Source organism: Alexandromys fortis, unplaced genomic scaffold, assembly GCF_014885135.2.
Source record: "Alexandromys fortis isolate MF-2015 unplaced genomic scaffold, M_Fortis_MF-2015_v1.1 scaffold_63, whole genome shotgun sequence".
Classification (NCBI taxonomy): domain Eukaryota; kingdom Metazoa; phylum Chordata; class Mammalia; order Rodentia; family Cricetidae; genus Alexandromys; species Alexandromys fortis.
The window spans coordinates 7,364,797-7,388,004 of NW_026067953.1; the positions used below are offsets into that span (position 1 = coordinate 7,364,797).

Sequence of the window (23,208 nt, forward strand, 5' to 3'; positions counted from 1 at the left end):
ACAAAAAAAAAAAAAAAAAAAAAATCCAAGTATGTATCTCATTATGCCCAGTTTATGTGGTACTGAGGATAGATAAAACTCAGGCCTGAGCTACATTCCCAGTCCCTAAAATATTAGTTTTTTATTAAGAAAAATAAGCACTTAAAATCAAACCATGACCAAGTAAAACGGTACTGCTACCAGAAATATGCTCTATACTTCTAATATGATTAGTGGAAGGAAAAAACAAATTGTTTGAAACAATTTAAAAATTGGGCTGGAGAGAGTAGTTAAGAGCACAGACTGCTATCCCAAAGGACCAGGGTTCAATAGCCAGCACCCACATGGCAGCTCACAACTGTCTGTAACTCCAGTTCAAGGGCATCTGGCACCCTCACACAGACATGCATTTTTTTCTGTCTTACTGCCACTGAGTTAGCTTGTTCCCCGTTTCTAATCAGGGTTTTACCCAAGTGGGAAGCTAGCAAGAAGGCTCAACAGGTCAATATCTGCTTGGTGTGATCATAAAGACCTGAGCTCAATTCCCAGGACCCACATGGTGGGAGGAGAGAACCACCTACCACTAAATTGCCCTCTGACCTCCACATATACACTATGGCCTGTATGGAGCACCACAATACATACAATGCAACAAAATGTAATAAAACACTTTTAAGTATTTCACCCAAGTAAAAGAAAAACTTACTTTGCTACTAAAATCCTATGACTTGGGGTCCATATTTTACTGTATTGGGACCAGAAGATGAACATACTACACTTCCACTTCTACCAAGATGGTCTATAAAATCACAAAAGGGAACTGTAACCAAGTCACTCCCCCAGGTTTTTCGGTCCAACCTCAAATTAGGTAAAACCCCAGTGACAGTAATAACTATAACAGAAAACATACAACCCTAATGGTACTTTCAAAAATAGGCCAATAGTGGACTGGTCTTCCTGGGTGGGTAAAGACTGTGACTCAGAGCTCACACCACAGCCATAGCTTATTGTCACCACCTCTTTAATGCTTAATGTTTTCCTATTCCTTCATTTTTGTTTTACGCTTGAGACTGGTCCCTTGCCCATATTAAGTAAGTGCTCTACCACTGAACTACACTACACCCACAGATCTCTTCTGTTCCTTATTTAGTATGGGGTTCAGCAAACACAAGGACCTAGTAGTACTGTAGCAGTTACCACTTCTGCACAGCTCCTTAGCATGCATGACTTTGAGGCAGCTAATTTCTGTCATTAACAGAAATAATAAAGAACTTATCCAGAATCCTCCAAGCAGCAATTAGCAAAGCTGGAGTTCAAACCCAAGCAGAGGTTTCAAGTCTGTGCTGTTACCATGTCCTCAAATCAATTATTTGGAATTAGGCTTTCCATAACCCCCACATATCTTGAATATCACTAAGAGCCTCAACCACAAAAGGGTACAATGGATGTGACAAGGTCAATGCTCAGCCTCTTCTCCATCTTTTTGGGTTTCACATTCCCAATTCACACTACACTGAAAGGAGAGATACAGACTGCACCAAACCAAGTCAGTACTGGAAGCACTAACAAGAGTGGCAGAATACAGGCACTAGAATTAGAGCAACAACAAAACACTGCATCCACGAAAGCAGCTGGTATTGGTAATGTACTATTAGTTAGTAGATGGTAAACTCTATAGCTCATGGGTCCAAGTTCAATCTTCCTCAATAGCCAAAAACTGTATTTTATTTTAAAAAAATAATTTAGTGAGGACTAGAAATACAGCACATAAATGAAACTTTGTGACAGAGATACACATATATGGCCTGAAAGGCTTAAAATATTTAGAGACTAGGCATGGTGGTGTGAGACTTGAATCCCAGCTGGGCGGTGGTGGCACATGCATTTAACCACAGCCCTGGGAAGGCAGAGGCAGGCAGATGGATCTCTGTGCGTTCAAGGCCAGCCTGGTCTACAAAGCAAGTTCCAGGAAGAGCTCCAAAGCCACAGATAAACCTTTTCTTGGAAGGAGAAAAAAAAAAAAGAGAGACTTGAATACCGACACTTGGGAGGGAAAGGCAGCTGGGTCTTTGTGAGTTCAAGGTCAGCCTGGTCTACAAAGCAAGTTCCAGGAAGAGCTCCAAAGCCACAGATAAACCTTTTCTTGGAAGGAGAAAAAAAAAAAAGAGAGACTTGAATACCGACACTTGGGAGGGAAAGGCAGCTGGGTCTTTGTGAGTTCAAGGTCAGCCTGGTCTACAAAGCAAGTTCCAAGCCAGCCAGGGCTAAACAGTGGGACCGTGTCTTAAAAATAAAATAAATTCAGGACTTGTAGCCTTTAAATAAATAGAACCACATACCTTTTAGAGTAGTGATTTTCAACCTTCCTAATGCTGCAACTCCTTAACACAATTCCTTCCCCAACCACAAAAGTATCTTCGCTGTTACCTAATAACTGTAATTTGCTACTGCTATGAATCATAATATAAATATCTGATAAACAGAGAGTCTTAGGTAACCCCTGTGAAAGTGTCATTGGATCCCCAAAGGATTAGGACCTACAGGTTGAGAATCACTGTTTTAGATGCTCAAGGAACTCTTTACCCCTGCTCATATGCACACAGTCTTACTCAAGCCAAGAATTCTGGTTATTCTACTGTCTCAGCATACTGAATAGCTGACATTATAGACATATACCATGTGCTTAACTAAATTTTTTCACACTGGAGATCTACTAATGGACAACCGCTTTTATTTATTGTTTTTGTTTTGTTTTGTTTTGAAGACAGGATCTCTCTACCCAGCCCTGACTGTCCTGGAACTCACTATGTGTATACAGGTTGGCCAAGAACTCAGAGATCTGCCTGTTTCTATCTCCTAAATGCTGGGATTAAAGGCCTGGACCACCACCATGCCTGGCTGATAACTGTTTTTATATTCTAACTTGTATTCTAATAAATACTCAAAGGGGCAAAGGTAAAATATATTTCTTGAGGAAGTGGTTAAGGCTTCTCTAAATGACCCTCTGATTTAGGCTAGCACTTTGGATATAATGGTTCAGTAGTTACTTTCACTGAAACCTGTTCAAATGAGGAATAATCAATATTATAAAGAAGAGATGGTAGGGGCTGGAGAGACAGCTCAACAGTTAAGAGTACTGGGTGCTCCTCCAGAGGCGAGGACCCAGGTTCAATTCCTAACACCCACGTGGCTGTTCACAACCCTCTGCAACTCTAGTTCTGGGGGATCTTCTGGCTTCAGTGGACACCAAACACACAATGCATAAATACACACAAAGGCAAAACAACCATTCAAAAATATTTTTAACACATTAAGTGCCCTAGAGATGACTTGATGTGTAAAGGAGCTTGCTGTGAAAGCCGAGTTAGATCCCTGGAACCCACACCAGGCTGGAAGGAGAGAATGGACTTTATAAAGTTGTCCTGACCTCCACACAGGCACACACACACATCATGCACACATGGCAGTAATAAAATGTTTTTTAAAAGAATGCATGAAGCAGTGTATAAAGGGTTCAAAGTCTACCACATTTCAAATGGGTTCTAAGCCAAAGCCTTTAGAAAATTAATTACAAATGTATGTGGGGGGGGGGCTGCTAGGAGCATGGCACGTGGCTGTCAGCGCTCAGGAGAAAGGAGGATGGGAAGGTTGGAGAGTCTGAAGCCAGCTTGGGCTGTCACAAACAAACTAGTGCCAGTTCCAAAACTGTCAGAAAAGTCTTCTCAAGAGCACTTCATTTAACAATTTCTTGATGTACATCTCTTTTGGTTTTCCTTTGCAGTGCATGAACTTTAAATGCCTTGAATAGATGCTCAATGACAAGTACTCAACAAAACAAAGACGCTTTGCTCCTACTAAATAATAGCACTAGCTCGCAACTCTCGCCAATCCTAAAGCGATTATGAAACACGGTATCATATGCCAAAGTTGTCTGAGGAACACCCAAACGACTTGATAATTGTACACGAGCAAAGACCAGTTTCTCAAGATGTCACAACAATTCTTCTAAGTGTAGTCACTCAGGAAGGTAAGGAAGAAACTACCCGGATCGTACGGCAGAAAGATTCTAATCTATTCCATAATACCTAAAAACAAAGCTGGCCTCCTAGTCCGGAAATTTGGGGTAGCAAACCAAGCCCAAACATCCCGCAATAAAAACTCTTATGACGACTTCCCTTAGGGACTTCCTACTTTACTTCCCTAGTGTCAGGCCCTTCAATGGGAGAGCCACGGTAAAAAAAAAAAAAAAAAAAAAAAAAAAAAAAACTGCTTGAAGGACGAGGGATGATTGACATCAAGATCTAAAAGTATGGGACATTCCATTACAGAACTGAGTTGAAGAGAAAAGTTGATTCTGAAAGAGGATAGGGCGAGGGCGGGGGTGGAGTTGGGAAGGGTCCACCAGGTGTGAAGAGGTGACTCGCCTAGACTAGACTCTAGGGGAGAAGACAGAGAAACCCGAAAAGGCGTGGCGAGTGAAAAAGGAACGCCCGCGCTAACCCTCTGGGTGAAGCCCCCGAAATGCCAATCGAGCGCTGGTTACCCGCCCGGTCCTCTGGGGCGAAGGCGCCAGGGGCGCATGTGGGAGGCTTCCCGAGCAGAGCCACGGGGAGGAGGCAGGAAGCGCCCCTCACCCAGCCAGGTTGGGATGGGGGCGCTCGGGCCCCGCCCTGAGCTCCTGAGGCGGCGACGCTGCTACCCACACCCGCCGCCGAGCCCCGGACGGCTCCCCACCGAACGCCCACACTCACTTTCTCGTGGAAGATGGACTCCATGTTTATTTGTCTGGAGCCAACGGCCCCGGCGCGGAGCTGCCCCCTCGAGCAGCTCCGCCCCCGGTCCCACCCCTCCACCACGCCCCGCCCCTCTCTGCCCACGTGCCTCCCATTAACCAATCACTACTGCGGGCGCACGTCACGAGGCACGCGGAGCCAGGGAGCGCGGGGCACGTGACCTGGGCGGCGGGTCCTCCGGGAGCTTGTTCTTCCGCGGCGTACGCGGTGTTGCGGCGCCGCCTGCCGTGCGGAGGAGCTTCTCCGCCTTCCGCGGTTCGCTGAGCTGTCTTGTGATTGTAGGGTTCGGGATGAGGATCCTCGCGTCCAGATTTTAGGGCTTTTTTTTCTTTTCCATCTTCTTTGGTTCTTTCTGCCTAACTGCATGTAATTAACACCTCTTTCAAGAAAAGCTATCTCTCAATACCTAGTACTTATGTTAAAAAAAAAAAACTATAGCTAATATTTATTGAGGGTTGACTTAGCCCACCTCTAAATGCAGTTTAATACGTCATCTTTTGATGTGTGTGTCTGTTGTGATATTATACAAATGAGGAAACGGAGACACGAAGAAATAGGGACAGCACAGTGTCCAAGATAGTTTTGCTTGTTGGAATGAATATCAGGTCACGGGGTAAGTGCTCTAGTTTTGAAGGAGGAAGCATCGGTGGGGAAGTTAAAAGTCCAACAAAATGTTGGGAAAGATTAAGCGTAGGATGGGCGCAGATCTTGCACGATGAAACCATTTTAGGTTCGTTAAAGTCAGCAAGGAAACCGGGTACGAAGGCTCTTTTTGTTTTTCAAGACAGGGTTTCTCTGTATGTAGCTTTGGAACAAACCTGTCCTGGAATTCCCTCTGTAGACCCAGCTGGCCTCAAACTCAGAGATCCCCCACCTGTCTCTGCCTCCCGAGTGCGGGGATTAAAGTGTGCCACCACCACCCAGCAACAGCGGCTCATTCTTACAGTGCTTGTACCTGAAGGTAGCGGAAGAAGAGTATACTGAGTTGGAGGACAGCTGGCATATGCCAGACTGTAGCCTGGGTTACATAGAACGACCCTGCCCCCACACACACACACACAAGAAAAGAGGCAACAAGCCATTGAAGAGTTTTAAAACTAGAGATTTGGGGTCAAATTAGTATTTCAGAGTGTCACTGGGGAACAGAATACGTGAAGGCATTTTAGGAGAAATGAAGAGATGATGGTGGTCAGAACTCCAATAGTAATTTGAGGGATGGAGAGAGACCATTTGGAAGCCTTAGGAGGCAGACTCAGAAGAATCCAGTGGGAAAGGGGGTGTTGTTAAGAAAGACTTCTGGGTTTCTGCTGTAGGCACCACCTATAGCAGGAGTAATGCTATCAGAAATACTTTGCAGAACGAGCAAGGTCTTGGGAAGAGAAAACAAAGGTTTAGTTTGGGGAATAATGAATTTAAATGTCTGCACAGCATACAGGTGCTTTTGCAAAGTAGTAGACATGAGGTATGGAGTTTACAAAAACTGGTTTGAGCTGTACGGTGGGTAGCTGGAGACATGGCTCCCTGGTTAAGCCATTGTAGAGCACCTGCCTTGTAGAGCACCTGGGTTTGATTCTCGGCACCTGCATGGTGGTTCACAACAGTTAGTGATCCAAAGGACCCATTGCTTCTTCAGATACCAGGTATGCCCAGTGATGCGTGTACATACATGCAAGCAAAACTCATACACATAAAAAAATTTAAGACACAGGTAGCTCGCCAGGCATGGTGACTCATGCCTTTAGTCTCAGCACTCGGGCGGCAGAGGCAGGTGGCTCTACACTGAGTTTGAAGCCAGCCTGGTCTACAAAGCGAGTTCCAGGACAGCCAGGGTTACACAGAGAAGCCATGTCTCACTGTAGAGAAAAGGAAGAGATTGAAAAGAGGATCTGGAGCTAAGCCCTGAAGGCTGAGAGCTGTAGGCAAGAAGAGTACAAATGCTGGCAGGTGTAATGAAATGAAAGGTCCAGGAGAGATGCTTCAAGGACTAGCCAAGACGTTCGGGGGCATAAAGACTTATAAGACACTGCTCAGTTTTGTTTCTGTTGAGATCATTTTTATGAGAATTCAAGTTATGAAAGTGAGAGGTAAGGAAATAGAAACTGCCCATGAAGACGAGCTAGCTACTCAAGGGGAGGTGCCGTGTTATTTGTTGAACATTCTGTATGCAATTCCTCTTTAAAACGGAGATAAAGCTGTCCATATTAGAGGGAAGCTCTTTATGGCACAGGGTACTTTAAAGGGAAGTGAAACACTCCATCTTGCAAGGAAGCTAGTGAGGACGCAAGCGAATTATTCTAAGGACAGGAAACACATTCCATCTTTCAGAGGGACATCTTAATTTAAGCTCTAAACAACTCAGAGACTACTTCTACAAGTCCCTGACACTGACTGATCAGATTCCCTAGGATCCTCCCTCTCCACACATGTATAAGCAGTAAGCACAACCGAGAGACACTCTCTGACTAGCAGAGTTGCCTAGAAGAGCTCACATCAACTGAACTGCCTGGAAGAAGCTAAACAACTCCAACATGTTGAGCTTCCTGCAAGTTGTGCGGTGCAGTCCATGTTTCCAGCTTTTGTGCCCTGACATGCCGGAATGGGCTTTTAGCTGTACAGTTGTCTTTGAGTCATTTCTGCTCCTGTAAGTAATCTCTATAAAACTCTTTATTCCACCGTGTTGGGCTTTGGTGGTATCTTTGCTTTGGTCTGTCATCAGTTTTCTGAGATGACTAGATGTTTCACAGCTCCCCAGGAAGAGTGTCACACATACAACATGGGCATAGCCTATGTGCTTAAGAAAGTGTGGTTTAACCAGGAAATTATAGCCTCCTGGTAGGAAATGGAAATGATGTTTTCTAGTATTTTTTTAAGATACAATTGTTCAAGTGCTGCTATAAATACCTGCACTGGATAAATCACCATCAGAGATTTATTGCTCAATTATGGAGGCTGTGAAGTCCATGGTAAAGGCTAGAGCAGACCACAAATCTTGGGTTTTTTCATTGATGGTGTTTTTTGTGTGTCCTGGTGTGGCAGAGGAGCAAAGGGGACAAACAAGCTCCCTTCAGCCTCCTTTATAAGTGGGGGGCCCAGGGCGCACAGCTGCTATAGCAGGCAGCACCAGGTTCCAACCAACAGCCATAAGCTGGCACCACCCAGGAACAGACCATCCAAAGGAAATTACTACCATTTCGACCACTGTAGATAGGATCACCCACCAGCACACACCCATTGCTTTTCACCAGGACACCCCTAGACAAATGTCAGCTAATCAGGGATCCTGAACCTTAGAAATCCCTCACCTCTACTTTGCTTCTATAAAAACCCAACCCCAACTAAGCTCAAGGCTCTCCGATTACTCCAATACCAATATGTTGGACACACGGAGAGTCCGAGTTTGCAAACTTGTGTAAGAATAAAAGCTCTTTGCTTTTACATACAGGACTCGATCTCCTAGTTGGTTTTGGGGGAACTCCGTAATCTGGGCATAAGACATTTTGCTATTTAAAAGGTAACTGAAGGGCTGGAGAGATGGCTCCATGGTTAAGTGCACTTGCTTCTCTCATAGAGGACAGATCTACTGTCCTGTCCAGGACACAGCCAAAGCACCTCCTCACAATACTAATACATCTTGCAACACGTGAACTTTGCGGGTGACATGACATGAAATTCAGGTGATGGCACCAAGAGCTGAGGCTCATTTGATCCCCTTCCTGTAACTGTTGACTTTTCTCCTCACTCCAGTCTTCACATACCCCACAGCCTCTCCTCTTGCTTATGTTGCCACTGTTTAGTTCAAAACTTCTTGACCTCTTGTGTGGTGCGGTCCTCAGAACTATGAATTGTTCCCACCTTAATATGTCCAGTTCATGGCATTGCCAGTGACCTTTCAAAAATACAGATCTCACCAACTTTTCTTTTATTGAACAAATAACAGTGTTGCTGTGCCCTGCACTGAAGCCATCACCATGCAAAAGACAGTCTTTTTTTTTTTTTTTTTCCAAAATGGGATTTCTAGGGCAGGTTTGCCTTGAACTTGCTATGCAACCAAGAATGACGTCGAACTTTTTCACCTCTGATAGTGCTGGGATTACAGGTAGGTGTGGACCACCATGCCTGGTTTATGTGGTGCTAGAAATGGAACCCAGGGCTTTGTTCATTCTTGGCAAGCTCTCTACTAACCAAACTACACCTTCAACCCATCTCACCACCTTAGAACTTAGATAAGGAGATGTTCTCACATCATCACATAAGTCTTCTGTCATTTAAAGTCCAGTAGCTTCCCATGGTGCTTATTCTCCGTATTGCTGCCTTCACACCACCCTTTGTGATTTACGCTGACCACCTGTCCCACTTTGTCTTTCTGAATTCCTTTCCTCCAGTCATAATAGCTTGCTTGCTTCTGGAGAGTTGGGAGGGAAAGCTGTGCTATCAGTACCCCTTGTACATGTCTGCATGAAGCACCCACTATACCATACTAGGAATGGTATAACCTCCGAATGATTTTAACCAAGACCAACAAGTCAAAGTATCATGAATCTAATTGACCCAATTCATTTGATCAACGGACCAAGTTACCCTAGGGATAACAGCGCAATCCTACTTAAGAGTCCATATCGACAATTAGGGTTTACGACCTCGTTGTCACTGTATATGCTACTAAACTTAGCTCTGAAGTCAAAAGAGCATGCTTATTTATTATTATGGTTTGGTGCAGAACAGTGAATAAATACAGAATCTTTTTGAATGATTGCTACAAAGCATCACAATAATTTAGTGAGATAAAGACCTTTTTGTCAAGTCAGAATACCCATATAAGTCTGGAGAGATGTCTCAGTGTTTAAGCACATTTATTTTTCTTTAGGAGTATTTGAATAGGTCCCTGCACTCACAACGTGGCTCACAGCTGTCTGTAACTCCAGTTCCAGGGATCCAGGACCTTCTTCCAACCTCCACAGGCATCAGGCGTGCATGCAAGTTGTTCACATACATACATGCAAACAAAATATATTTAAAATGAATAAAACTAACTTTAAAAAGAACAACCATGTAGATACACTTTGATATGTTCTTTGTTACTGTGGACACCTCTGTTGTGGTATAATGCTCTTGTACCTTGTAAAGATTTGTCACTTGTATTGATTTATAAAAATGATTAGCCAGTAGCCAGGCAGGAAGTATAGGCAGAATGACCAAATTAGAATTCTGGGAAGAGGAAGGCTCAGTTTGCAGTCACCAGCCAGCCAAAGAGGAAGCAAGATGAGAATGCCTTGCTAAGGTACCAAGCCATGTTGCTAGACATAGATAAGAATTATGGGTTAATTTAAGTTGTAAGAGCTAGTTATTAATAAATCTGAACTAAGAGGCCAACCAGTTTATAATTAATATAAGCTTCTGTGTGTTTTGTTGGGACTGAACAGCTGCAGAACTGGGTGGGACAGAAACTTCTGTCTACATACTTCAAATTCAATATTCACTGAGTTTGTGTTTCAAGTGAGACTGTACAAAATATTTCCATCTTCTTGAGTATTGTACCTTTTAACTGGCATTAATTTTATTGTCTCAGACCAAATAGTTTAATAAATGTCTGCCATTAAAAATTTTACAGAACAGTCTCCTGTGTTCTGGTAAGAATCAGTGGTAACTAAGTAGCAGACTCATTATAGTTTTCCTAAATTCAGCCTCCTGAAAGCAAAACCATGAAATGTGCTTTTCAAGAAGGGGCGATTGGACTGGACAATGTATTTTTGAAAACTGGTAGGTGACTTGTTTTCATTTTCTTACCCATTTTGCACGGTTTTTTCTTGTTTGTGTGTGTGTGTGTGTGTGGTGTGTTTTGCTTTTGGTTTTTCAAGACAGGGCTTTTCTGTATAGCTTTGGTGCCTGTCCTGGAATTTGTACAGTCGACCAGGCTGGCCTCGAACTCACGGAGATCCACCTCCGTGAGTGCTGGGATTAAAGGCGTGCTCCACCACAGCCCAGCTTTGTTTTTAAATACAGGAATACTCAAAAATAGAAACAACCCCGTGCCTAACACCACATAAATGGATAAGCAATGTGGTCTTGGTAACAATTTGTATGGGACATACAGCTTGTTTTGAACTTTCTATGTATCCTTCAAGTGCTGGCAATAAGGTACATAGGCTTGAAATAGATGAAAGAAAAGAAACAAAACCTAATGTTACTGGTGAGTGCTTCCCCCACCCCTCTGGAGACAGGTCTTGCTATGCAGTACTGACTGCACTGGAACTTGCTATGTAAACTCAAAACTCAAGAGATCATCTGACTCTACCACCCGAGTGTGATAGCACGCCTGGCCATGTGTGCTGTTTTTTTAGTCCAGTCAAAAAATATTATGCCCCTGTGATATACTTAAATGCTAGTTTATTAAAGTATTACTTATGAATTCATTTTTATATATTAATGTTAACGGGATATTTTTAAGCCCTATTTCTCTAGTGTTCTTTTATAATCTTCCAAGTGGTTAGTACTATAAGGGATTTTTTTTGTCTTTATAGTTTTATTGAGGGATAGATGTCATATTGTACTTCAAAATATTTTTATTAGTTTTGTGAGTTGGGCATCTTTAAGTACTACTGTCAATCATATTCCACCCATTTTAGGTCATTAGTATTTTTCATATAATCCATATTTATTCTTGTACTTAGTCACTATTCTATCCCACCTGTGACCAGGTTTTCACTCTTACCCATTTTTTGCACCTTTTTTTTTTTTTTAATACAGGGATAATAAAAAGTAGAAACATTGAGTGTCTAACATCTGGTGACTGGATAAACAATGTGGTCCATCCATATGTTAGTATTTTCTCTGAAGAAGTGGAACATTCCCTGCTGGAGAGGAAAGGGAAGCAGCTCATGAAACTGCAGAACCAAGGTTTTCAAGACTCACCAGCCTTTCCCCAAGGTTCTATAAACCAAAAATGAGTTGCCAGAGGAGAGGGCTCTTCAGTGGGGCCACCTATAGGTTGAACAGGGAACCCCAAAGACGCAGCTTTTTTGAGTTGTTGCCTGTTTCAAGGTGGGCTTTTTAGTGTTTTAGCTGCTCTGGAGTCACCCATGCTTCTCAAGTGACCCCAGGAAGCTTAATGTCCATCAGGCTACAACTGGATGGAATCATGTCTGTGGCGTATTGTCCATGCCCCTGCGTGGGGAGAATAAGTTCACATTTTCCCAGGAAATCACACAGCACCATACAAGGAACATTTGGCCATTAGACAAGAGAAACACTGGTACATACTGTAACCCAAAACCTAAAGCAAAGCAGAAACCCTGTGTAGTAAATCCACACAGGCCATGTCAGATGAGCAGTCTAGAATGGGCTCTACCACTGTGGGGCTGTACCACCACCAAGAGAGTAGAAGTCTTAAGTTTTGATTAAGTATAATTCACTGACCTTTCAAAAACAATACTGTGTGTTTTGTTTAGGAAATCATTGCCAAATCTAAGGCTTCCTAATTTTTAATGATTCTACCAAACAAAACCCTAGCACTGTCCTTTAGAGTTCCCTAGAAGCACACTTTCTGTAACAAGATATTTGAGGCCAGACAACTTTTAATAGAGGTTCATTTTTGCTCATGATTCTGAAGTTGCAAGGTCAAGCAAAAGACACGTCCAGTGTTGACCTTCTTGTTGCCAGTTTGAGGTGGTCTAAGGTATCACATGGCAAGTGATACAGCTCTTATAAAACCACCAAAAATTCAATTACAGATGCAGTTCCCTGTGATGCACAGTCTAGTCCAGTCTAGTCCTAATCACTTGTCAAAAGCTCTACTTCTATGCACTGTTATTCTAAGATGTTTCCATTGTTTTAATACTTCACAAAGACATTAAACTTGGACACATGAATGATGTGGGATTCCCCTCTGTATGCTATGAATATGCTTTATTACCACTGGTTATTAAAGAAGCTGTTTCGGCCAAAAGCTTAGTAAAGCCAGGCAGGAAATCCGAACAGAGATATAGAGAGAAAGTAGGTGGAGTAGAGAGAGGCCAGGGAAACAAATGAACAGTCTACAAAATGGTGCGCCAATGTGGGCCACTGCATCTACATAAAACCTGAGACAGTCTGGGAAGGAATTCTAGACACAAAAGAACAGAGTTAAGCACAGCTTCTTGGTAGCAGCCTATTTTGAGATAGGATCTGTTTGCTGGCGGTGAGCAGAGGCGCTGCTCCTTTCAGCAGCAGTCTCCATCTACACACGAACTCCTGGGGGACACTGAACCATAGCATGTTTGGAAAATGTGAGGGAAAAAAATGGTATTTATGAATTAATAGTACTGTAATCCAAAGAGAGAAACAGAAAATCAAATGCTAAGAATAAATAGGATACCTATGTAAACAACATGCTCAATTATAGTTTTTGATTTTTCTGAGCCATGGTCTTCATACACACACACACACACACACACACACACACACACACATCCTTAGTTGATCTAGAATCTATTATATAAATCAAGTTGACGTTGCATTTGCAGCAATCTTTCAGCTTCTTCATAAATGCCAAGAGTACAGGCTTGCACTACCACACCTGGCCTTAAAAAGTAATTGTTTAAGTCAAATTGTGCCTGATAATGGAAGGTTACCTCAATAAAATACAAAGGATATAATAAAAAGTGTAAAAAGAATCACACTTTAAAGTCTTCCAATTAAATAATAAATGTTTTATTTCTCCAATGACTTTTAAAATGTGAACATTCTGAGATTTAGCCACAGGCTTTACTTCCAAGTAAATTCTTCATTGGGCTTCAGTTCTCTGTGTGAAAAGAAGGAAAGGAAAAACAGTAAACCATCTTAAAAATATTAAAATTTTATTTTATGAGTATATGTGTGCCTTCAAGTATATATATGCACCATGTGTGTGCAGGTGTCCTAGCATGCCAGGAGAGCGCACTGGATGCCCTGGAACTGGAGTTAGGTAGTTGTAAGTAACCACGTGGGTGTAGGAACCAACTGGGTCCTCTTTAAGAGCAGCAAATGCTGTTAACCACTGAGCCATCTCTCCAGCCACCATGTAAATATTTTTTTTATGAGAGGGCCAGAAGTCTGTATTTGTTTACATTCTATCAAATTGACTTATTTACATTTACATTAGATTCATTATAAACATTCATTCAGTTCTCCCATAAACTTTTACTGTCTCTTCCCCAGCTCAAAGAACAGTAATCTCTTGATTTACAAAGCACTCTCTTCTTCTGAGTACACTTAATTGTTTCTGGATCCTTTGTAGCTCATTTCATCTTTCTTGAAATACCAGACTTGTGAACCACACCTGCATAGTGACACTGGATGCTACTTAAGTCTTTTTACTCCTTGAGCTTCCAATCCAGAAGCACTATCCACTGAGAGATACTACCTGGTCTGGTCAGGCATGCCGTAGGCCCAGGCAGCTGCTGGGTGTTACCACTCAGTCACCCATATGCAAAGCTCTCAAGCAGTGATGCCAAAGCGTTACCATTTATTTCAGCTATATCATGGCTTAAGACATACATGGTATACAATAACATATAATGAAAGCATACATGATAGGTTTTGGGGAGTTGGCTTAAGTTTTGTTTCTACACTAAAATTCTGACTTTGTAGAAGGGGGGCACCATGAGGGGAGACCTCAAGGAAAAGGGTAACAATAAAGGGTAATGAAAATTAGAAAAGATAAAATATTGCAGGTTTTCTATCATGCAAAAATTCTAGATTTAAATACATATGACATGTGGGAGAGGAAGGGGACCAGTGAGAGGGGGCGAAAAGTACAAAGATATGCATAACGAGGCTCGGTGATTGAGTGCTTGTTGCTCTCACAAAGGACAGCCACACTGGGAGACTTACAACTGCCTGTAACTCCATCCAGACCCAGGGAATCCAATGCCCTCTTTTGGAGTCTAAGAGCACCCACCCACAACATGTGACACACACATAAAGAAAACCATTTTTTAAAATGACTATGAAAAGATTAATAAAGATTTACATTCCAGAGATAATCATACAGTTTCATACAACAATTAAATAACAAGCATAAAGTATCCATCACTTGACTGTTAAAACAAAACAAAACAAAAAAATTTTTTTTATCTCTGGAAAAAAGACCCCAAACTCCCCAGAACTGTGTGAACTAACCTCCGATATAGCATACTCTTATTCCGGAAGGCAGTTAGCTTTTCGTCATCCTTCCTGTCTAGATAGCATCCAAAGACAAATCCCATAGGAACAAGTATATGAACCCAGTATTCGCGTACAAGCTGAAGCAAGGTCATCGTGGCTGCTAAAACAGAGGGGGAAAAATGATTATACAACTGCCTTTGAAATATTGAAAGGTGGATAGGGATCACTTGGGAACAATATACCTTAGGAATGGGGACAAGAGCGGAAGGATGTTATGATATAACCAATGCGCGCCACAAGAATGGGGATTCTTTTAATATGTACAAGTAGTATGCTAGTCAATAATTAGCCTTTGGTTTGGAGGGTTTTGTTGTTTTTTGAGACAGACTCAACCTTGCTATAGTGTAGATTAGAATGACCTTGAGCCTGCCACAGAGGTTCCTGCCTCTGCCTTCCTAGTGCTGAGATTACAGGTGTAAGCTACCACACCTGGCTTAAAACAAGTCATTTTTTAAATTGCTTCTGAAATAGGAAGAGAGCTGTGGGCATGCCATGTTAAAAGCATAAGCCTCTTTAACTTTGCTTGACATCAGAATGCAATTAAAACCTAGATTAGGCGGTAACAGTTAGTATAAGGTTCACTGTACTTGGGCCAGTGTGATGCACTGTGTGAAGGTGCTTACTGCCAAGCCTGGCTGAGACTGATCCCAGAACCCACATACATGGTTGAGGGAGATACCACTTCCTCAGGTTATACTCTGACCTCCATGCATGTACACACACAGAAATAAACCTAATAAAAATTATACTGCATCACAGTATTCATGAAATCTTATTTTTTTACTTCATCAGTGATTTGATATGCTATAGAGCCAAGAAATGGAGAATTTTAAAAATTTTACCTGAAAAATGAATATTTGCCCTCTTTATGTTGCTTCAGAACTTCCACATAGGTAAAATATTCCTAGATGCTCTCACAATGCAAATACAAAGTTAATACTATTTTACTAGGTTTTGTTTGCTTTTTGGGTTTTGTGTTTTTGTTTTTTGAGACAGGGTTTTTCTGTGTGTAGCTCTGACTGTCCTCGTTAGACCAGGCTGGCCTTGAACTCAGAGATCCACCTGCCTCTGCCTCAAGTGCTGGGATTAAAGGTGTGTGCCACTACCACCTGGCTAGACTTTTTGAGTAAAGATAAATTTTATTAAAAGCTATTTTTTTAAGAATTAAAAAAAATTTGACAAGAACATAATGTCACAAGATCAGAAAATTAAATGACTATAAAAGATAAAAAGAGAAGAAAATTTTTTGTTTTGTTTTTCGAGAGAAGGTTTCTCTATAGCTTTGGAGCCTGTCCTGGAACTAGCTCTTGTATACCTAGCTGGCCTCGAACTCACAGAGATCCGCCTGCCTCTGCCTCCCAAGTGCTGGGATTAAAGACCATGGCCTGGCGAAACGTGCAGTAACTCTTATCCTCATTTTATATGGTATAAAAACAGCTTAACTCGGGACTGGAGAGATGGATTAGTGCTTAACATACTTGTTCATACAGAGGATGTAGGTTCTGTTCCCAGGACACACATGCAAACTCACAATCATCCATAACTCCAGTTTCAGGGGGTCCAATGACCTCTTTTCACATCCAAGGACACTAGGCTCAAATGTGGTGTACACACAAACATGCAGACAAAACATACAAAAATAAAATACACTAAAAAAACCAACAGCTTAACTCAAGTAGCTATTAATAACAAGCTACTGTTCCGATTCAGCAAACTCCACACAATGCCTCCTGTGTCACAGCACACTTTCTCTCCTTGAGCTGATATTTCTCTTTAGCTTTGAACACTTTCCAATGGGCAGTGTTCTGGGAATCAAGTAAAAAATAACAAATGTGTGCTGAATTCCATAAAAACACCACTGAATTGCCAATTTTCTGTTAAGATTTGTATATACAGATGAAACAAAAACACATTCACATGCGTATGAATACATCACATACAGTGGCTGAGAGGACATGACAATCCTAGGAGAAGCAATACATTACTGCTAGAAGTGCTTAGCATAACCGGCGTTCGTCTTCTGTAGATTCCATTTCTGCTTCATCTCCTGATATTGGTCTCTATATTAACACAATTCTGTTTGCCAGATTATAAGAACCTAGTACCTAAAGTCACAGTGTTAAGACGATAATCATGAAGTTAAACGTTGCAGTTACTATATAGTTCAAAATATGTAATATTCCTTATAGCAAATTCCAGTTTGAACATCACTGATTTTCTAGATCAGTTATGATGTAGCACATGAGAAGAATATATATTTACAACTTGTCCATCTGTTAGTTTTATATTGTAGTCTGTTGCTTAGCTACAGCTGAAAATCTCAACCTGAACTACACATCAGAACCACCTGGGGAGTCTTTTTGAACTAGGGAATCTTTGGCCTTTCCTCCAGGATGAGACTGGAATAGTAGAGCCATTCCTATTGGCTTTGGTCTGGCTCCATTCGGAAGAAAGATGAGCTAGGACTATGGGGCTCTTGCCACATAAAGGTTCTTACAGACTCCAGAACAACTCACCCACTGATTTGGATACAAATGCTTCTTGGAGATATAAAAGTAAAGCCAATCTTACTTTATTTCCAAGAAGACAGTGGTTCTCTTCGCCTTTATTAAGTAGCATAACATATTTAAAGTAGTTGTTGAATGCTAACCAAGGACTCCCCAAGTGAACTGTTTACCTGCTTTGTAAACCTGAGCCAGTCAAGAATGGAGATGATAAAGACCTTTGGTAATAAGGTGACGTTACTTTAAAAGCACTTAACTACAAAATACTAGACAATGTTTATATTCATGAGACTGTTCAAGTTCAGCAAACTCAGTGGTCACCTACAATTCCTATGCTTAATTGCAAACTTAAGGGCCAGAAATGTACTCAGCAGGGAAACGTACTGACCATCAGGTCTAAGGACCCAAGTCTGGTTCCTGGGACCCACATGAGAGAGAACTGACAATTGAAAGTTGTCCTCTAACCTCTGCACCAGCATGCCACCACCTGTGGCGACATGAAGGCGTGCACACACACATACACACAAACACTTGCATGCACACACACAAATATTAAGTGTTAGCCTTATCGTTTATACAGCTGTTAGACATTATTTTGTATTAATGAGTACTTGCTGATTCCCAGCTCAGAAGAGTTTAAAATAAGCTCAGCCACCTGTAGGCTATGAGCCATTACTATTGGCATTCTAAGAAACGGGTTCGGCCTGGCTCTATTTAGAAGAGGCTATGGGGTCTCGCCACATACCGGCTTTTACAGACTCCAGATGTAATGACAGTGATGATAAGGATTCTTTATAGAATCCATGGTTGGAGTCCATCATCATGAAGGAATATCCATAAGAGATAATGACAAATCCTAGTCCTAGAGAGGCGTCTCATATTACAGTGGTACAGTATATACTCAATGGGCTTGGGGAGCAGTGCAGTGAATACTATCTGTGTGGATGGTTTCCTGCAAGTAGATGAGCAGGGAGGGCAAAGATGGACATCTGAGTCAGAATGAGGAAGAGGGGAAGTAGAGTGAGGATCTAGGCCATGGGCCCAAATCCTTAGAGCTCCATCCAGTGTAGACAAAGGTGGTAAGGACCTGGACAAGCTTCACTAGGCAAATCTAGATTTTGGGTGAGCTAAGAATTTTATCATGAGGACAAGGCCAGTTAACTGTTTTAAGGAATATATTCCTGGCTGGTACTTAAGGAGAGCACTATATTAATCATCACCTTTTACGTCTTTAGATTTATTTTTATAATTTTTTAAAAGTGTGTGTGTGTGCGCACGCGCACATAAGTACAGCTGTCTGAGAAGGCCGGAGTCAGAACCCTTTGGAGATGGAGCTGTGAGCCACCCAACACAGGTGCTAGGAACCAAGCTCTGGTCCTCGCAAAAAGCAGTAAGCACCGAGCCATTTCTCTAGCCCTACGGGTGTCTTTTTGTATGAGGGCCCATAAAAAGAATTTTGTTCTTATTTCAGAATTTGAAGTAACTATAGTATTTTTTTGGGGGATTGTTTTTCTAAACAGGGTTTCCCTGTGGACCACTGGCTATCCTGAAACTCTGTAGACCAGGCTGGCCTTGAACTCACAGCGATCTACCTGCCTCTGCCTCCTGAGTGCTGGGATTAAAAGCCGGCATACCATAGTATTTTAACAAAAAGAACTGGGTTTCATGTTAGGGCATTAAGGAGTCTTATGTCTTTTCCTCCTGTGAGGAGTGGTGAGGAAGGAGGAAGGGAGGATGCTAGGGGTTGCTCTTGGCTCTCTCTGTAAAGCACACGCTTCAATACAGAACTACACACTCAACCTTGGTCATGTATCTTTTAATATTAAAGTGATCTATTTTTTTTGCAAGCTTCTAACGAGCTGAATCCTTTTTCTTTTTCTTTTCTTTTTTCTTTTTTTTTTTTTTTGAGATAGTTACTGTATGGCATTGTCCCCCTCCCTGCCTCATCCTCACAAATAGTTGGAATTACAGATGTGGACCACTTGTAAGAGGTGTTTCTGCCTAATCACTAAATCACATAATCCTCACCACAGCACTGCAGGTTTGTTAAGTAACAATGTCTCAATGAGTGGACATTAAGTTTTTTTTTTTTTTTTTCAGATGATGAAATCCAAGTTCAGTTATGGTCAAGTAACTTGCTTTAGATTACAGAGTGAAGAGTCAGGATTAGCATAATACACAGCCAATCTTTACCCCAACATGGCTTAAGCTCTGTGTACTATTGTCTCCCTGTATATACAAAGATAAACATTTAATAACTTTTTTTTTTTTTAATGGCAGAGCCTTGCTGTGTAGCCTAGAACTCACTATGTACACCAAGCTAGTCTCAAACTCACGAGCATGCACCTGCCTCTGCCTCTTTGGCACTGGGATTAAAGGCGTGCGCCACCACACCTAGCATTTGCTTGTTTTTAAAAGAAACAAACAACAACAAAAAGCCCACATTTTCTCTATATTTCTCTCTAACACAATTTTCTTTCCCCTTTCGAGAAAAAAACAGAAACTGGTGTCTTATTTTGGTGAGTCCACTCCGGACTCATAGACATTTTAAGAGATATACCATGTATCTAACTGGATCCCACAGTTCCTTATAAGCACCGCTCACAAAGTGTCGCCCAAGCCATGGAAAACAGTTAAACGCGTAGAGCGATGGAACCCTTGAGATCGTGACGTACACAAGCTGGAAACCAAGCATAAAGTCGTGTTTTTAAAAGGCAAACGGGTTTCCTATTTAGGAATGTGTAGTTGGGCGAGGAGGCAGATATCTGGGCCTGTGCAAATGTGCGCTGCTTCTGGTTGGGAGCCACGGTCCCTGCTGTGCCCTCTGCAGTCCCGGCGGCCCCCAAGGACGCTTCGGGTGAGCCAGGCTCAGAGCACCCTTGGTAAGCGGTGTGCAGCGAGCAGCCCGTAATGGTCCCGCGGGGGCGACCCTGGTTTCCCTCCACGCGAGCCTTCCCAGGACGCTCCCTCCTGCACCACCGCGACGGGTGACACCCGGGTCCCCAGACCCACCTGCAGCCGGTGCCGAGCACGACCCACGACCAAGGGCAGCGGTCGGGAGCTAGGCCACCGGCGCCAGCGGAAGCGGTGACCTCAGGAGCTGCCACTCTCCGCGCCAGCCCCGAGGAGAGGGGTGGCGACGTCAAGTCAACGCCTCTCGGTCTTCTCACGAGCGATTTCTCTAGTTTTTAAGCTTTCAGATACTCACGAGAGATTCTGAATAAAACTTGGATCGACACTGACAAGACTGGTGAGCTTCTGCGCTGTCGTCTTCCCCAACCCGGTCCCCCGCCCCCCCACAGATGGTGTCGCCCGGGTCGTCCCCGCCTCTGCGGCTCGCCCCAGGCCCAAGATGGCGGCCACCACACAGGGGCTCCTGCCGGCCGCTCTGCGCCGCTGAGCGCGCGCCTGCTCTGCTCGCTCTCGAACCTGCGTTTTACTGGGGGTTGGGAAGGGCGGTGGACGGTGCTGGGGGAGCCCGACCAGGCAGGTGAGGACGGGAAAAAGAAAGGAGCCTTCGGGTCTGGGTGGAGGCCCTCGGGGGACTGGGTTCCTGCACCGGCCCGGTGTCTCCCTGACGCGCTCCCGCGGTTTCGGTTGTGACCGTCTCCGTGGTTCCTGGAATAAGCGTTCCGCGAGGGGAAAGAAAAGTGACTTTTCCACGGGTCGAAACCTCGGGATGTTTGTAACGCACCTATGGGTCCTCCCTCTGACCTTCCATCGTGTTGGAGCTAAGGGTCAAGCCGAGTCCAGGCTCCTTGCCGTGGTGCCGCGGTACCCGCAAGCCTTCCCTGCCCTTCTGGGGTTCAGAGACCACGAGGCCAGGTGTCCTCTTAGCTCCGTAACTTGAAAGAGCCTTGAGATGTTTGTGCCTCACCTTGTTAGAATTGTTGCTCTCGGTGCTTCCACGATCATTGTGTTTGCCGAGACAAAATTTCTTATTTTCCTTGTTTATATACTTTTCAGGAAACCAGAGGTCAAGCGCTCTAACCCTAATAATCTTCCTGTCACGGGGAGAGTTTAAGCCATTATCTATGCCTACCCTCTAACCTTTAACGTACAATTCCCTTGCGTGTTTCAAAGCCCTTCTTTACCTGAACGACCGAGGAGAGACTTCTCCCACTCTAAGCCCCAGGACTAGTCCAGACCCATCTTAGTTCTTGGATTGTGCATACTTCTCATTGGTTGGCCTCAACAGGCACGATCATTCTTGAGAAAGCAAGTATATATTTGGGATACAGCAGAGAAAGTCAAAATCACTACCCTGGAGGAGTTTCCCTGCTTTCTGCTTGCGTTTCTTTATATTGCTGTGAGTTGTGAGTGCTGTGCTTGGTTTGGGTGAGGTGAAGAGGACCACTTTTAGACATTCGGCATCCGTTCTGCACGTATTCTTTGTGCCTCCTTTGTGCTAAGTAATCAAGCAACCAAAGCAACCAGCTTTACCTGGGGACAATGAAAAGGCTACACCTGAGCTGGAGCAAAAGGAGCTTGCTAAACCCGGGAAAACAAAGTCACTCCTGGATGTAGAGCCAGGATTACAAACTTGAGAAAGTTAGGCATTGTTAAGGGAGATTTTTTTTTTTAAACAAACCTGCAAGAGTGGTTGGCGAAAACTGAAGGTGCGAATTGAAGGTTGAGGACAGCTTGTGAGGGGTCTTGATTTCCATTTTGGATTGTATTCAGTAGTTAGCAGGAAGCTCCTGCATAGTTGCGGGGGTAGACATAAGGGTATGGAGGACCAACTTGAGGCTAGAAAACTAGATGAGATTGCAGTCATTCAGGTAAGGCAGCAAGCACCTCCACTGGGGCAGGAGAAGGAAGACCAAGAGAAACGAAGTAAATGCTGCACAGTGGTCCAGCTAGTGACTAGCTGGTGGGGGTGGCTAGTAAGACTCAATGCTTGGTGATACCTTTAAAATCCAGTCTGAGACATGCACCTAAAAACAGGGGGGTGCCAACTTTGCTCTTTAGCAGTGGCAAAAACACAGTGTTCGCCAGGCTAAAGCATTGACTTTGGAGTAGAGACCTCTGCTCTTGCAGGAGCCACTAGCCACATGCACCAGTGAGCTCTTGAACTGAGGCGGGTTTGAACAGAGATGTCCTGGAATTTGAAGACAGTACAAAGACGATGGACACTGACTCATTAAGTGATCACATGTTGAAATGATGGTTCGGACACTGTTAAATAAAAGATGAGGCTTTTTTAAAAAACAACCTCTTTATTTTTAAATGTGGCTATGAAAAATTTTAGATTACATCTATGGCTCGAATTATTTTAGTCTAGATTAATGATGGGAGAAGGATGAGTAGGGGGATAAAATTTGATCTAGACCCTGAGAGAAGAATAAACTAATGTCAAGGCAACGTCCTGATGACGCCTCACCCCACTTGCCGGTAATAACACTCTGTTATTTATCTTTATTTTCCCCCCTCAGCCAATAAGACATTTTTAAGTTTTTTTTTTTTTAATTTTAAACTTTGTGTGCATACACACACACAAACACGTACCACAGCACACAGATGAAGGTCAGAGACAGCTTGCTGGAGTAGGTGCTCTCCTTCTACCAAGTGGGTACAAGGGATTGAACTAAGGTTCACCTTAACCACTGAGCTATCTTGCCATCTCTGCCTTCAAGGACTTTTGAGCAAGGGGTAATGGGTGTAGGGATGTTTTAGATGAATCTGACCATTAAAAAAAAAAAGCTACAGGGAAAGAATTGGAGAAAGCCAAGTGTAAGGTAATGAGGCCTGAT

The 23,208-nt window shown here is 43.1% G+C and overlaps 3 protein-coding genes across 16 annotated transcripts in view; 1 reads left to right on the top strand and 2 right to left on the bottom strand.

The window, feature by feature from the left end:
• Positions 1-4,823, bottom strand: part of Atxn3 (ataxin 3) — a 38,202-nt gene extending 33,379 nt beyond the window's left edge. For 6 of the 10 annotated variants that reach the window (XR_007593459.1, XR_007593460.1, XR_007593461.1 and 3 more), the window contains exon 1: positions 4,731-4,812. Coding sequence is in view for 4 of the 10 variants with exons in the window: in XM_050151477.1 (XP_050007434.1) it covers positions 4,731-4,754 (24 nt within the window). In the remaining 6 variants the exon portion in view is untranslated. Of the gene's footprint in view, positions 1-4,730 lie in introns of all 10 variants that reach the window. The other 4 variants (XM_050151480.1, XM_050151479.1, XM_050151478.1 and 1 more) reach the window with 4 other exon arrangements.
• An 8,618-nt stretch (positions 4,824-13,441) lies between these two features.
• On the bottom strand, positions 13,442-20,772 carry Ndufb1 (NADH:ubiquinone oxidoreductase subunit B1). Of its 3 annotated transcripts, none has more exons than XM_050151488.1 (3): positions 20,664-20,772; positions 14,907-15,051; positions 13,442-13,548 (listed from the first exon to the last, which is right to left on the bottom strand). In XM_050151488.1, exons 2-3 carry the CDS (start codon positions 15,041-15,043, stop codon positions 13,512-13,514), a joined length of 174 nt encoding a protein of 57 aa, XP_050007445.1. In that variant the 5' UTR covers positions 15,044-15,051; positions 20,664-20,772; the 3' UTR covers positions 13,442-13,511. The 3 variants fall into 3 exon arrangements, with proteins under 3 accessions (XP_050007445.1, XP_050007442.1, XP_050007444.1); XM_050151485.1 differs by lacking the exon at positions 20,664-20,772 and adding an exon at positions 20,468-20,616; XM_050151487.1 differs by lacking the exon at positions 20,664-20,772 and adding an exon at positions 20,468-20,608 and having other exon boundaries at positions 14,907-15,048.
• Positions 20,579-23,208, top strand: part of Cpsf2 (cleavage and polyadenylation specific factor 2) — a 29,106-nt gene continuing 26,476 nt past the window's right edge. The window contains exon 1 of one of the 3 annotated variants that reach the window (XM_050151460.1): positions 20,579-20,705. The gene's annotated coding sequence lies outside the window, so the exon portion shown is untranslated. Of the gene's footprint in view, positions 20,706-20,796; positions 20,946-23,208 lie in introns of those variants that run through there. The other 2 variants (XM_050151459.1, XM_050151461.1) reach the window with 2 other exon arrangements.